General features: G+C 61.3%; 1 protein-coding gene across 1 annotated transcript; it reads left to right on the forward strand.

Moving 5' to 3' along the window:
• Positions 1-127: 127 nt before the first annotated feature.
• Positions 128-2780, forward strand: LOC144678551 (cyclin-dependent kinase 2-associated protein 2-like; the record flags this gene model as incomplete). Its single annotated transcript, XM_078538300.1, has 2 exons — positions 128-307; positions 2336-2780. Coding segments are annotated over 2 exons (248 nt in total), but the record flags the coding sequence as incomplete, so codon positions are not given.
• Between the last annotated feature and the right edge of the window lie 11021 nt (positions 2781-13801).

Here is a 13801-nt window from a genome sequence, read left to right on the forward strand (position 1 = left end):
CATGTCGCTCCCTGTGGGATCTTGCTGTGCTCCGATTGGCTGTTGCCCCTGTGACCTTGGGGATGTGCTTTCGAGCCTCGTGAGGTGGAGGTGTTGAGGAGGGGGTTACACCGAGGGGCTTCTTGAGACCTTTTCGTAACTCTGTGCTTCCCATTTCCCTCTCTGTACCCACCCCCTCAGGGTCTGAAACCATCCCAACCCTCGCAAAGCACCTACTCCGACCTCCTGTCGGTCATCGAGGAGATGGGGAAGGAAATACGCCCGACCTACGCGGGTAGTAAGAGCGCCATGGAGCGGCTTAAACGAGGTAAGATCGGAGTCATTCCCCTCGTGCTGAGGCGGGAGAGGGGGACACGGGGAGAGGACGGGAGCCAGGGACACGGGGTGAGGGACATGGACACGAGGAGAGGGCAGGAGCGAGGGACATGGGGAGAGGGCGGGAGCCAGGGACACGGGGAGAGGGGTGGAGAGGGACACGGGGAGCGAGGGACACGGGGAGAGGGCGGGCGCGAGGGACACAGGGAGAGAGGGACACAGGGAGAGAGGGACACGGGGAGAGAGGGACACGGGAGAGGGACACGGGGAGAGGGCGGAGCGAGGGACACAGGGAGAGGGACACGGGGAGAGGGCGGGAGCGAGGGTCACGGGGAGAGGGCAGGAGCGAAGGACACGGGGAGAGGGAGGGAGCGAGGGACACGGGGAGAGGGACACGGGGAGAGGGCGGGAGCGAGGGACACGGGGAGAGGGACACGGGGAGAGGGCAGGAGCAAAGGACGCGGGGAGAGGGACGCGGGAGTGAGGGACGCAGGGAGAGGGACGCGGGGAGAGGGCGGGAGCGAGGGTCACGGGGAGAGGGCAGGAGCGAAGGTCACGGGGAGAGGGCGGGAGCGAGGGACACGGGGAGAGGGACACGGGGAGAGGGACACGGGGAGAGGGCGGGAGCGAGGGACACGGGGAGAGGGACACGGGGAGAGGGCGGGAGCGAGGGTCACGGGGAGAGGGACACGGGGAGAGGGTCACGGGGAGAGGGCAGGAGCGAAGGACGCGGGGAGAGGGACGCGGGAGTGAGGGACGCGGGAGTGAGGGATGCAGGGAGAGGGATGCGGGGAGAGGGCGGGAGCGAGGGTCACGGGGAGAGGGCAGGAGCGAAGGTCACGGGGAGAGGGCGGGAGCGAGGGACACGGGGAGAGGGACACGGGGAGAGGGACACGGGGAGAGGGCGGGAGCGAGGGTCACGGGGAGAGGGACACGGGGAGAGGGCAGGAGCGAAGGACGCGGGGAGAGGGACGCGGGGAGAGGAACGCGGGGAGAGGGACGCGGGAGTGAGGGACACAGGAGTGAGGGACGCGGGGAGAGGGACGCGAGGAGAGGGACGCGGGGAGAGGGCGGGAGCGAGGGACATGGGGAGAGGGCGGGAGCCAGGGACACGGAGAGAGGGACACGGGGAGAGGGACACGAGGAGAGGGCGGGACTGAGGGACACGGGGAGAGGGACACGAGGAGAGGGCGGGAGCGAGGGACACGGGGAGAGGGACACGGGGAGAGGGACACGGGGAGAGGGCGGGAGCGAGGGACACGGGGAGAGGGACACGGGGAGAGGGACACGGGGAGAGGGACACGGGGAGAGGGCGGGAGCGAGGGACACGGGGAGAGGGACACGGGGAGAGGGACTCGGGGAGAGGGACTCGGGGAGAGGGACTCTGGGAGAGGGACACGGGGAGAGGGACACGGGGAGAGGGACACGGGGAGAGGGCGGGAGTGAGGGACACGGGGAGAGGGCGGGAGCGAGGGACACGGGGAGAGGGACACGGGGAGAGGGCGGGAGCGAGGGACACGGGGAGAGGGACACGGGGAGAGGGCGGGAGCGAGGGACACGGGGAGAGGGCGGGAGCGAGGGACACGGGGAGAGGGCGGGAGTGAGGGACACGGGGAGAGGGACACGGGGAGAGGGAGGGAGCGAGGAACACGGGGAGAGGGACATGGGGAGAGGGACACGGGGAGAGGGCGGGAGCGAGGGACACGGGGAGGGGGACACGGGGAGAGGGACTCTGGGAGAGGGACACGGGAGAGGGCGGGAGCGAGGGACACGGGGAGAGGGACACGGGGAGAGGGCGGGAGCGAGGGACACGGGGAGAGGGACACGGGGAGAGGGACACGGGGAGAGGGCGGGAGCGAGGGACACGGGGAGAGGGACACGGGTAAAGGGCGGGAGCGAGGGACACGGGGAGAGGGACCCGGGGAGACGGCGGGAGCGAGGGACACCGGTAGCCTGATTCCCATTCTCTGACCACAGCTCCGGACACTCATGGGATCTTCCCTCTCCTTCCTCCCCACAGGTATAATCCACGCGAGGGCACTGGTCCGGGAATGTTTGGCTGAGACAGAGCGAAATGCCCGGTCATAGCATCGAGAGCGGCCCCACGGACTGATTGACCGAGTGCGGCATTCCCACAGCCCCTTCCCAATCCCACCCTTCCAAGGCCCAATATCCTGATGATTCCTCGTGGCCGCGCCAGCGGAGAGAAGAACCGAACAGTTAAATTTTTTCTTCACAGCAAATCTCTTAGTTTAGTGGCAGTTCCCCTTGGGAAAGCAGTGAGGGAGGGCAGATAATTTATCTGTCCCCGGGTCAGACTGTTAAAGAACTGATTTCCTGACTTTGAGAGTTTTTGTGTCTCCGGCTCAGGGAAGGGTTTTTGCCCGAAGCATTTTGGGGACTTATCCCAGCCACCTTCCTCTATTTATCGCTGCCCAATCAGGAACAGGAGGAGGCCATTCAGCCCCTCGAGCCTGTGACACGGGAACAGGAGGAGGCCATTCAGCCCCTCGAGCCTGTGACACGGGAACAGGAGGAGGCCATTCAGCCCCTCGAGCCTGTGACACGGGAACAGGAGGAGGCCATTCAGCCCCTTCAGGAGCCTGTTCCTGCTCAGTCAATTGGAGAATGGCTAATCTGGTATTTTCTGAAGGGCCTCGGATCTGTAACCCCCTTACCCGACACAAATCCCTCCATCTCCGTGTTGAATTTTCCAATTGACCCCCCCCCACCACCGCCCTCCTCCACCAGCCCCGACAGCTATTTATCGTGGGGGGGGGTGGGAGTTCCAGATTTCCGCTCCCCTTTTGTGTGAGGAGGTGCTTCCCGATATCTCCCCCGCACCCCCCACCCACCCCGAACGGCCTAGCTCGGATCTGAAGGTTCTGCCCCCCTCGTTCTAGACTCTTCCCCCTCCTCCCCCCCCATCCCCCACCCCCACCCCAACCCCCAACCCCAGAGGAAACAGTTTCTCTCTCTATCGACCCCATCGAACCCTTTAAGCAGGTCAAACCCCCTTCCCCCACCCCCAGCCCCCCCTCGGTTAGATCAACCCCCTTCATCTTAGGCACCCGAGGGAGCGGGGGGCTGAGTCGAGGTGAAACCCAGCCCTCGGAGAGGGGGTTGGGGGTGGGGGAGAGTGAGGCCGGGGGGGGGGGTTGGGGAGTTAACCCTTTCAGACCCGGGGATCGCTGGTCGCCTGGCGAGGTGGGAGGGGGTGGGGCTGGTTACGCCACAATCCCGGCTCGCGAAAAAAATAAAACCCCCTCCCGCCCCTGCACCCCACCCCACCCCCCCCTCACCCGTCCCTGTTTCACTCCTTGGTGTTGGGCTGAACATTTTTTTTTTTGGGGGACGCTCCCTAACGGACCGAAAGGTTGCGAGACGCTCCCTAAATGGCGACCGGTGGGTGGGGGCGGCCCCCCCCGAGGGTCCCAGATCCCGGCCGATCGGCGGATTCTGTCCGAGGTGGCTCCACCAACCCCCTCCCCGCCACACTGAACACGACCAGGCCTCAATCGAAGCCTCCCTCAGATGGACAGTTGGGCTGGACTCCCTTAAGACGACACTCCCCCCCCCCCCGACCTGGTGTTTGACGGGTTGTGGGGTACAAAGGAGTGGGGGGGGTGGTCTGTGGCTGGCTTTTTGGAGATTGGTTCCCACCCCCACCCCCGGGGCTGAGATTCAGGAGAAACGTTTGGGGGACAGTCCAGGGTGGAACATTGAGAGACGGTCCCTAGACCACCCACCTGCCGAAGCGATGGACACAGCTCCCCTGACCACTGCACTGCGGCCCCCGCCTGTCGGTTGTGTGTTTTTTTTTTAAAAGAACAAGTTTGTAATAAAGATCGACAGGTCGTTTCTACGCCGGAGTGAACTAGACTCGTGTACCGAGGATTAAATATTAAACAAGGTTGACCATGAGGCACTGAACTGCTCTCTCACTCTCTCTCTCCGAACGCGCACCAGCTCCCAGCAGCTCGGACAGGCCATAGGCTCCAGCCCCGTGATCGGGGGACGAGCCAATCTCTGAGGCGGTGCACAGGGTGGGGTGGGGTCAGTACTGAGGGAGCGCCGCACTGTCGGAGGGTCAGTACTGAGGGAGCGCCGCACTGTCGGAGGGTCAGTACTGAGGGAGTGCCGCACTGTCGGAGGGTCAGTACTGAGGGAGCGCCGCACTGTCGGAGGGTCAGTACTGAGGGAGCGCCGCACTGTCGGAGGGTCAGTACTGAGGGAGTGCCGCACTGTCGGAGGGTTGGTGCTGAGGGAGTGCCGCACTGTCGGAGGGTCAGTACTGAGGGAGCGCCGCACTGTCGGAGGGTCAGTACTGAGGGAGCGCCGCACTGTCGGAGGGCGGGTCAATACTGAGGGAGTGCCGCGCTGTCGGAGGGTCAGTACTGAGGGAGTGCCGCACTGTCGGAGGGGGGGTCAGTGCTGAGGGAGCGCCGCACTGTCGGAGGGTCAGTGCTGAGGGAGCGCCGCACTGTCGGAGGTTCAGTGCTGAGGGAGCGCCGCACTGTCGGAGGTTCAGTGCTGAGGGAGTGCCGCATTGTCGGAGGGTCAGTGCTGAGGGAGAGCCGCACTGTCGGAGGGTCAGTACTGAGGGAGTGCTGCACTGTCGGAGGGTCAGTACTGAGGGAGCGCCGCACTGTCGGAGGGGGGGTCAATACTGAGGGAGCGCCGCACTGTCGGAGGGTCAGTACTGAGGGAGTGCCGCACTGTCGGAGGGGGGGTCAATACTGAGGGAGCGCCGCACTGTCGGAGGGTCAGTGCTGAGGGAGTGCCGCACTGACAGAGGGTCAGTGCTGAGGGAGCGCCGCACTGTCGGAGGTTCAGTGCTGAGGGAGCGCCGCACTGTCGGAGGGTCAGTGCTGAGGGAGAGCCGCACTGTCGGAGGGTCAGTACTGAGGGAGTGCTGCACTGTCGGAGGGTCATTATTGAGGGAGCGCAGCACTGGCTATGGGCCAAGTGCTGGTAAATAGGATTAGGTAGGTCAGGTGTTTCTCACATGTCAGTGCAGACTCGATGGGCCAAAGGGCCTCTTCTGCATTGTGTGATTATGTCGGAGGGTCAGTACTGAGGGAGTGCCGCACTGTCGGAGGGTCAGTACTGAGGGAGTGCCGCACTTCCTCCGGAACTGAGCATGGTGCACTAGCTGAAACCCAATCCTGTGTTTATAACACTTCAATGTTCTAACCTGCCAGACGAATATTTCCCATTGAAATTTGAGGTGTAAACCGTCACGGTGTGATTGCAGTTTCCAGCCACTAGGTGGCTGTTCGACACAAGTTTCTAAACAGCTTCACAGTTCGCCAAATCTCCCAATGATTCACATGTTGGAGGCTGAACAACAGAGTAAATCGGATAAAATTTTCACCGGGAGCTTCATAAGGAGGGATGAGCAGCAGGTGACCCAAAGCTCAGTCAAAGATGAAGGTTTTAAGGAGCGTCTTGAAGGAGAAGGAGAGAGAGGCGGAGAGTCTTACGGACACACAAGTCATCGTCAGCCCCTATACAATCTCCTTGCATCTCCCTAACGCCGCTCCGGCCTCAACTGAGCAGATCGAGTGCTCCCCTGACAGACGTGACCCCTTCCAAACCACATCAACTTCGGATCATCCGAGACTCAGCTATCCCCGTCTCCAACTCGCACCCAGTCACCTTCATCCATCACCCTCCTTGTGCTCGCTGACCCTCACCCAGCATCCCCTCAATACTGACATTCTCATCCTCCTGTTTAAATCCCTCCAGCGACTCGCCCAATCTCCCTATCCCTGTAACCTCCTCCAGCCCCAAAACCCTCCCTATCTCTGTCACCTCCTCCAGCCCCTACAACCCTCCCTATCTCTGTCACCTCCTCCAGCCCCAAAACCCTCCCTATCTCTGTCACCTCCTCCAGCCCCAAAACCCTCCCTATCTCTGTCACCTCCTCCAGCCCCAAAACCCTCCCTATCTCTGTCACCTCCTCCAGCCCCTACAACCCTCCCTATCTCTGTCACCTCCTCCAGCCCCTACAACCCTCCCTATCTCTGTCACCTCCTCTAGCCCCAAAACCCTCCCTAGCTCTGTCACCTCCTCCAGCCCCTACAACCCTCCCTATCTCTGTCACCTCCTCCAGCCCCTACAACCCTCCCTATCTCTGTAACCCTCCTCCAGCCCCCTACAACCCTCCCTATCTCTTTAACCCCCTCCAGCCCCTACAACCCTCCCTATCTCCGTAACCTCCAACAGCCCCTACAACTCTTCCTATCTCTGTAGCCTCCTCCAGCCCCTACAACCCTCCCTATCTCTGTAACCCCCTACAACCCTGCCTATCTCTGTAACCCCCTCCTGCCCCTACAACCCTCCCTATCTCTGTAACCCACTCCAGCCCCTACAACCCTCCCTATCTCTGTAACCCACTCCAGCCCCTACAACCCTGCCTATCTCTGTAACCTCCTCCAGCCCCTACAACCCTCCCTATCTCTGTCACCTCCTCCAGCCCCTACAACCCTCCCTATCTCTGTAACCCTCCTCCAGCCCCCTACAACCCTCCCTATCTCTTTAACCCCCTCCAGCCCCTACAACCCTCCCTATCTCCGTAACCTCCAACAGCCCCTACAACTCTCCCTATCTCTGTAGCCTCCTCCAGCCCCTACAACCCTCCCTATCTCTGTCACCTCCTCCAGCCCCTACAACCCTCCCTATCTCTGTAACCCTCCTCCAGCCCCCTACAACCCTCCCTATCTCTGTAACCCACTCCAGCCCCTACAACCCTGCCTATCTCTGTAACCTCCTCCAGCCCCTACAACCCTCCCTATCTCTGTAACCCACTCCAGCCCCTACAACCCTGCCTATCTCTGTAACCTCCTCCAGCCCCTACAACCCTCCCTATCTCTGTTAGCTCCTCCAGCCCCTACAACCCTCCCTATCCCTGTAACCTCCTCCAGCCCCCACACCCCTCCCTATCTCTGTAACCCCCTCCAGCCCCTACAACCCTCCCTCTCTCTGTAACCTCCTCCAGCCCCTACGACCCTCCCTCTCTCTGTAACCTCCTCCAGCCCCTACGACCCTCCCTATCTCTGCAACCTCCTCCAGCCCCTACGACCCTCCCTATCTCTGTAACCTCCTCCAGCCCCTTATGTGAGATAAGCAGGCTCCGTGAATGAGGGTCCTGGGCGGAGGGAGGGATGCTCCAGCGGCTGGTGTGTGTGTGTCTGTGTGTGTGTGTGAGCTCGCGCTGTGGGACCCCAGGTGCTGAGCCCCAGTAGGCCTTAGGCAGCTTTTCTATAAATACAGCCTCACGGGGTTGGTCCCTTGGCTTGTCAGCCTTTGGAACCACAAAACACCCTGGTCAGGAAACATATATTTCCTTCTCCACAGCAGAGACTGCGAGAGAGAGAGAGAGAGAGAGACAGACAGAACATCTTCTCCGGCCAAAACACGGAATATCCGTTTCAGGTAAGCCCCACGTTGCGGTGCTGAAGGCTGAACACCCTGAGCGGAGATCATCCCCGGCCCCTGCCCCCCTTTGCCGACCGACCCGTTCCTGTCACCTTGTGCAAAAAACAAAGAAAGGGGCGAGGGAGAAATGAATTGTCTGCGGCGCAGGGATCTCTGGCCGTTCAGGCACGAGGGAGGGGAGTGCGATTCGGTGAAGGGAATCACAAAGGTTGACACGTTTCAGACGCGCACGGCACACAGAGGGCGAGGGGAAGGGAGCGAGTCAGGCGGGTCAGGCCAACTCTACAGGCCACATGTGTCGCGGCTCCTGTACGGTCCGTGTGTGTGTGTGTGTCTCAGTGTCAGCTCCTGTACGGTCTGTGTGTGTGTCACAGTGTCAGCTCCTGTACGGTCTGTGTGTGTGTGTGTGTGTGCGTGTCTCAGTATCAGCTCCTGTACGGTCTGTGTGTGTGTGTGTGTTTCAGTATCACCTCCTGTACAGTTCATGTGTGTCTCAGTGTCAGCTCCTGTACAGTCCGTGTGTCTGTGTGTCTCAGTGTCAGCTCCTGTATGGTCCGTGTGTGTGTCTCAGTGTCAGCTCCTGTACGGTCCGTGTGTGTCTCAGTGTCAGCTCCTGTACGGTTCGTGTGTGTGTGTGTGTGTGTGTGTGTCTCAGTATCAGCTCCTGTACGGTCCGTGTGTGTGTCACAGTGTCAGCTCCTGTACGGTCTGTGTGTGTGTGTGTGTGTGCGTGTCTCAGTATCAGCTCCTGTACGGTCTGTGTGTGTGTGTGTGTTTCAGTATCACCTCCTGTACAGTTCATGTGTGTCTCAGTGTCAGCTCCTGTACAGTCCGTGTGTCTGTGTGTCTCAGTGTCAGCTCCTGTATGGTCCGTGTGTGTGTCTCAGTGTCAGCTCCTGTACGGTCCGTGTGTGTCTCAGTGTCAGCTCCTGTACGGTTCGTGTGTGTGTGTGTGTGTGTGTGTGTCTCAGTATCAGCTCCTGTACGGTCCGTGTGTGTGTCACAGTGTCAGCTCCTGTACGGTCTGTGTGTGTGTGTGTGTCTCAGTATCAGCTCCTGTACGGTCTGTGTGTGTGTGTGTGTGTGTCTCAGTATCACCTCCTGTACAGTTCATGTGTGTCTCAGTGTCAGCTCCTGTACAGTCCGTGTGTCTGTGTGTCTCAGTGTCAGCTCCTGTATGGTCCGTGTGTGTGTCTCAGTGTCAGCTCCTGTACGGTCCGTGTGTGTCTCAGTGTCAGCTCCTGTACGGTTCGTGTGTGTGTGTGTCTCAGTGTCAGCTCCTGTACAGTCCGTGTGTGTGTCTCAGTGTCAGCTCCTGTACGGTTCGTGTGTGTGTGTGTCTTAGTGTCAGCTCCTGTATGGTCCGTGTGTGTGTCTCAGTGTCAGCTCCTGTATGGTCTGTGTGTGTGTGTGTCTCAGTGTCAGCTCCTGTACGGTCCGTGTGTGTGTGTGTCTCAGTGTCAGCTCCTGTATGGTCCGTGTGTGTCTCAGTGTCAGCTCCTGTATGGTCCGTGTGTGTGTCTCAGTGTCAGCTCCTGTAGGGTCCGTGTGTGTGTGTCTTAGTGTCAGCTCCTGTGCGGTCCGCGTGTGTCTCAGTGTCAGCTCCTGTACAGTCCGTGTGTGTGTCTCAGTGTCAGCTCCTGTACGGTCTGTGTGTGTGTCTCAGTGTCAGCTCCTGTACAGTTCGTGTGTGTGTGTGTCTCAGTGTCAGCTCCTGTATGGTTCGTGTGTGTGTGTGTCTCAGTGTCAGCACCTGTACGGTCCGTGTGTGTGTCTCAGTGTCAGCTCCTGTATGGTCCGAGTGTGTCTCAGTGTCAGCTCCTGTACGGTCTGTGTGTGTGTGTCTCAGTGTCAGCTCCTGTACGGTCCGTGTGTGTCTCAGTGTCAGCTCCTGTATGGTCTGTGTGTGTGTCTCAGTGTCAGCTCCTGTACGGTCTGTGTGTGTCTCAGTATCAGCACCTGTACGGTCCGTGTGTGTCTCAGTGTCAGCTCCTGTACGGTCTGTGTGTGTGTCTCAGTGTCAGCACCTGTACGGTCCGTGTGTGTCTCAGTGTCAGCTCCTGTATGGTCCATGTGTGTGTGTCTCAGTGTCAGTTCCTGTACGGTCCGAGTGTGCCTCAGTGTCAGCACCTGTATGGTCTGTGTGTGTGTGTCTCAGTGTCAGCTCCTGTACGGTCCGTGTGTGTGTGTCTCAGTGTCAGCTCCTGTACGGTCTGTGTGTGTCTCAGTGTCAGCTCCTGTATGGTCCGTGTGTGTCTCAGTGTCAGCTCCTGTACGGTCCGTGTGTGTGTCTTAGTGTCAGCTCCTGTATGGTCCGTGTGTGTCTCAGTGTCAGCTCCTGTACGGTCCGTGTGTGTGTCTCAGTGTCAGCTCCTGTATGGTCCGTGTGTGTCTCAGTGTCAGCTCCTGTACAGTCCATGTGTGTGTCTCAGTGTCAGCTCCTGTATGGTCTGTGTGTGTCTCAGTGTCAGCTCCTGTACGGTCCGTGTGTGTGTGTCTCAGTGTCAGCTCCTGTACGGTCTGTGTGTGTCTCAGTGTCAGCTCCTGTATGGTCCGTGTGTGTGTGTCTCAGTGTCAGCTCCTGTACGGTCTGTGTGTGTGTCTCAGTGTCAGCTCCTGTACGGTCTGTGTGTGTGTCTCAGTGTCAGCACCTGTACGGTCCGAGTGTGTCTCAGTGTCAGCTCCTGTACGGTCCGAGTGTGTCTCAGTGTCAGCTCCTGTACGGTCCGTGTGTGTGTCTCAGTGTCAGCTCCTGTACGGTCCGAGTGTGTCTCAGTGTCAGCTCCTGTATGGTCCGTGTGTGTGTGTCTCAGTGTCAGCTCCTGTACGGTCTGTGTGTGTGTGTCTCAGTGTCAGTTCCTGTATGGTCCGTGTGTGTGTGTCTCAGTGTCAGCTCCTGTACGGTCTGTGTGTCTGTGTGTGTGTGTCTCAGTGTCAGCTCCTGTACGGTCCGAGTGTGTCTCAGTGTCAGCTCCTGTAGGGTCCGTGTGTGTGTGTGTCTCAGTGTCAGCTCCTGTACGGTCCGTGTGTGTCTCAGTGTCAGCTCCTGTACGGTCTGTGTGTGTGTCTCAGTGTCAGCTCCTGTACGGTCCGAGTGTGTCTCAGTGTCAGCTCCTGTACGGTCCGAGTGTGTCTCAGTGTCAGCTCCTGTACGGTCCGTGTGTGTCTCAGTGTCAGCTCCTGTATGGTCCGTGTGTGTCTCAGTGTCAGCTCCTGTACGGTCTGTGTGTGTCTCAGTGTCAGCTCCTGTACGGTCCGTGTGTGTCTCAGTGTCAGCTCCTGTACGGTCCGTGTGTGTGTGTCTCAGTGTCAGCTCCTGTACGGTCTGTGTGTGTGTGTCTCAGTGTCAGCTCCTGTACGGTCCGAGTGTGTCTCAGTGTCAGCTCCTGTACGGTCCGAGTGTGTCTCAGTGTCAGCTCCTGTATGGTCCGTGTGTGTGTCTCAGTGTCAGCTGCTGTAGGGTCTGTGTGTGTGTGTCTCAGTGTCAGCTCCTGTAGGGTCTGTGTGTGTGTGTCTCAGTGTCAGCTACTCTCAGACTGTCTCTCTCTGTCTCTCACTCTGTCTCTCTCTTTCTTTCTTGTTTCTTCTGTCCCTTTGTCTCTCTCTCTCTCTGTTTTGTTGTCTCTTTTACCTCTGCCTCTCCATTTCTGTCTTTCACTTTCTCTCTCTCTCTGTCCCCTTCCCCTCTCTGTCCACCTGTTACTCAGGTCCAGCCCCTCCAATTCACTCTCTCCCTAACCCCCCCACTCTCTCCTTCTCTGAACCCCCCCCCCACTCTCTCTCTCCCTGACCCCCCCACTCTCTCTCTCTCCCTGACCCCCCCACTCTCTCTCTCTCCCTGACCCCCCCAACTCTCTCTCTCCCTGACCCCCCCAACTCTCTCTCTCCCTGACCCCCCCCACTCTCTCTCTCTCCTGACCTCCCCAACTCTCTCTCTCTCTGTCTCTCCCTGAACCCCCCCACTCTCTCTCTCCCTGACCCCCCCCACTCTCTCTCTCCCTGACCCCCCCAACTCTCTCTCTCTCCCTGACCCCCCCAACTCTCTCTCTCCCTGACCCCCCCCAACTCTCTCTCTCTCCCTGACCCCCCCAACTCTCTCTCTCTCTCTCTCCCTGACCCCCCCACTCTCTCTCTCTCCCTGACCCCCCCAACTCTCTCTCTCCCTGACCCCCCCCAACTCTCTCTCTCTCCCTGACCCCCCCAACTCTCTCTCTCTCTCTCTCCCTGACCCCCCCACTCTCTCACTCTCCCTGACCCCCCCCACTCTCTCTCTCTCTGGCCCCCCCACTCTCTCTCTCCCTGACCCCCCCACTCTCTCTCTCCCTGACCCCCCCACTCTCTCTCTCCCTGACCCCCCCACTCTCTCTCTCCCTGACCCCCCCCAACTCTCTCTCTCTCCCTGACCCCCCCAACTCTCTCTCTCTCTCTCTCCCTGACCCCCCCACTCTCTCTCTCCCTGACCCCCCACTCTCTCTCTCCCTGACCCCCCCACTCTCTCTCTCCCTGACCCGCCCATCCCTGTCGTCCCCCCCCTCCCTCTCACCCTGTCGTCCCCACGCCCCTCCCTCCCTCCCTCTCGTGTCCCCCCCTCCCTCCCTCTCGTGTCGTCCCTCCCTCCCTCCCTCTCGTGTCGTCCCTCCCTCCCTCCCTCCCTCTCGTGTCGTCCCTCCCTCCCTCCCTCCCTCTCGTGTCGTCCCTCCCTCCCTCCCTCTCGTGTCGTCCCTCCCTCCCTCCCTCTCGTGTCGGCCCTCCCTCCCTCCCTCTCGTGTCCCCCCCTCCCTCCCTCCCTCTCGTGTCCCCCCCTCCCTCCCTCTCGTGTCCCGCCCCCTCCCTCCCTCCCTCTCGTGTCCCCCCCCTCCCTCCCTCTCGTGTCCCCCCCTCCCTCCCTCTCGTGTCCCCCCCCTCCCTCCCTCTCGTGTCCCACCCTCCCTCCCTCCCTCTCGTGTCCCCCCCCTCCCTCCCTCTCGTGTCCCGCCCCCCCTCCCTCCCTCTCGTGTCCCCCCCCTCCCTCTCGTGTCCCCCCCCTCTCCCTCTCGTGTCCCCCCTCCCTCCCTCCCTCTCGTGTCCCCCCTCCCTCCCTCCCTCTCGTGTCCCCACTCCCTCCCTCCCTCTCGTGTCCTCCCCTCCCTCCCTCCCTCCCTCCCTCTCGTGTCCCCCCCTCCCTCCCTCCCTCTCGTGGCCCCCCCTCCCTCCCTCCCTCTCGTGTCCCCCCCTCCCTCCCTCCCTCCCTCTCGTGTCCCGCCCTCCATCCATCCCTCCCTCCCTCTCGTGTCCCCCCCTCCCTCCCTCCCTCCCTCTCGTGTCCCCCCCTCCCTCCCTCCCTCCCTCTCGTGTCCCCCCTCCCTCCCTCTCGTGTCCCCCCTCCCTCACTCCCTCCCTCTCGTGTCCCCACTCCCTCCCTCCCTCTCGTGTCCCCCCTCCCTCCCTCTCGTGTCCCCCCTCCCTCCCTCTCGTGTCCCCCCTCCCTCAATCCCTCCCTCTCGTGTTCCCCCTCCCTCACTCCCTCCCTCTCGTGTCCCCCCTCCCCCCTCCCTCCCTCTCGTGTCCCCCCTCCCTCCCTCCCTCCCTCTCGTGTCCCCCCTCCCTCCCTCCCTCTCGTGTCCCCCCTCCCTCCCGTGTCCCCCCTCCCTCCCTCTCGTGTCCCCCCTCCCTCCCTCTCGTGTCCCCCCTCCCTCCCTCCCTCTCGTGTCCCCCCTCCCTCCCTCCCTCTCGTGTCCCCCCTCCCTCCCTCCCTCCCTCCCTCTCGTGTCCCCCCTCCCTCCCTCCCTCTCGTGTCCCCCCTCCCTCCCTCCCTCCCTTTCGTGTCCCCCCCTCCCTCCCTCCCTCCCTCTCGTGTCCCCCCTCCTTCCCTCCCTCCCTCTCGTGTCCCCCCTCCCTCCCTCCCTCCCTCCCTCTCGTGTCGTCCCTCCCTCCCTCCCTCTCGTGTCGTCCCTCCCTCCCTCCCTCTCGTGTCGTCCCTCCCTCCCTCCCTCCCTCTCGTGTCGTCCCTCCCTCCCTCCCTCCCTCTCGTGTCGTCCCTCCCCCCTCCCTCCCCCTCTCCGTG

Source organism: Cetorhinus maximus, unplaced genomic scaffold (assembly GCF_964194155.1).
Source record: "Cetorhinus maximus unplaced genomic scaffold, sCetMax3.hap1.1 HAP1_SCAFFOLD_4611, whole genome shotgun sequence".
NCBI classification, from domain to species: domain Eukaryota; kingdom Metazoa; phylum Chordata; class Chondrichthyes; order Lamniformes; family Cetorhinidae; genus Cetorhinus; species Cetorhinus maximus.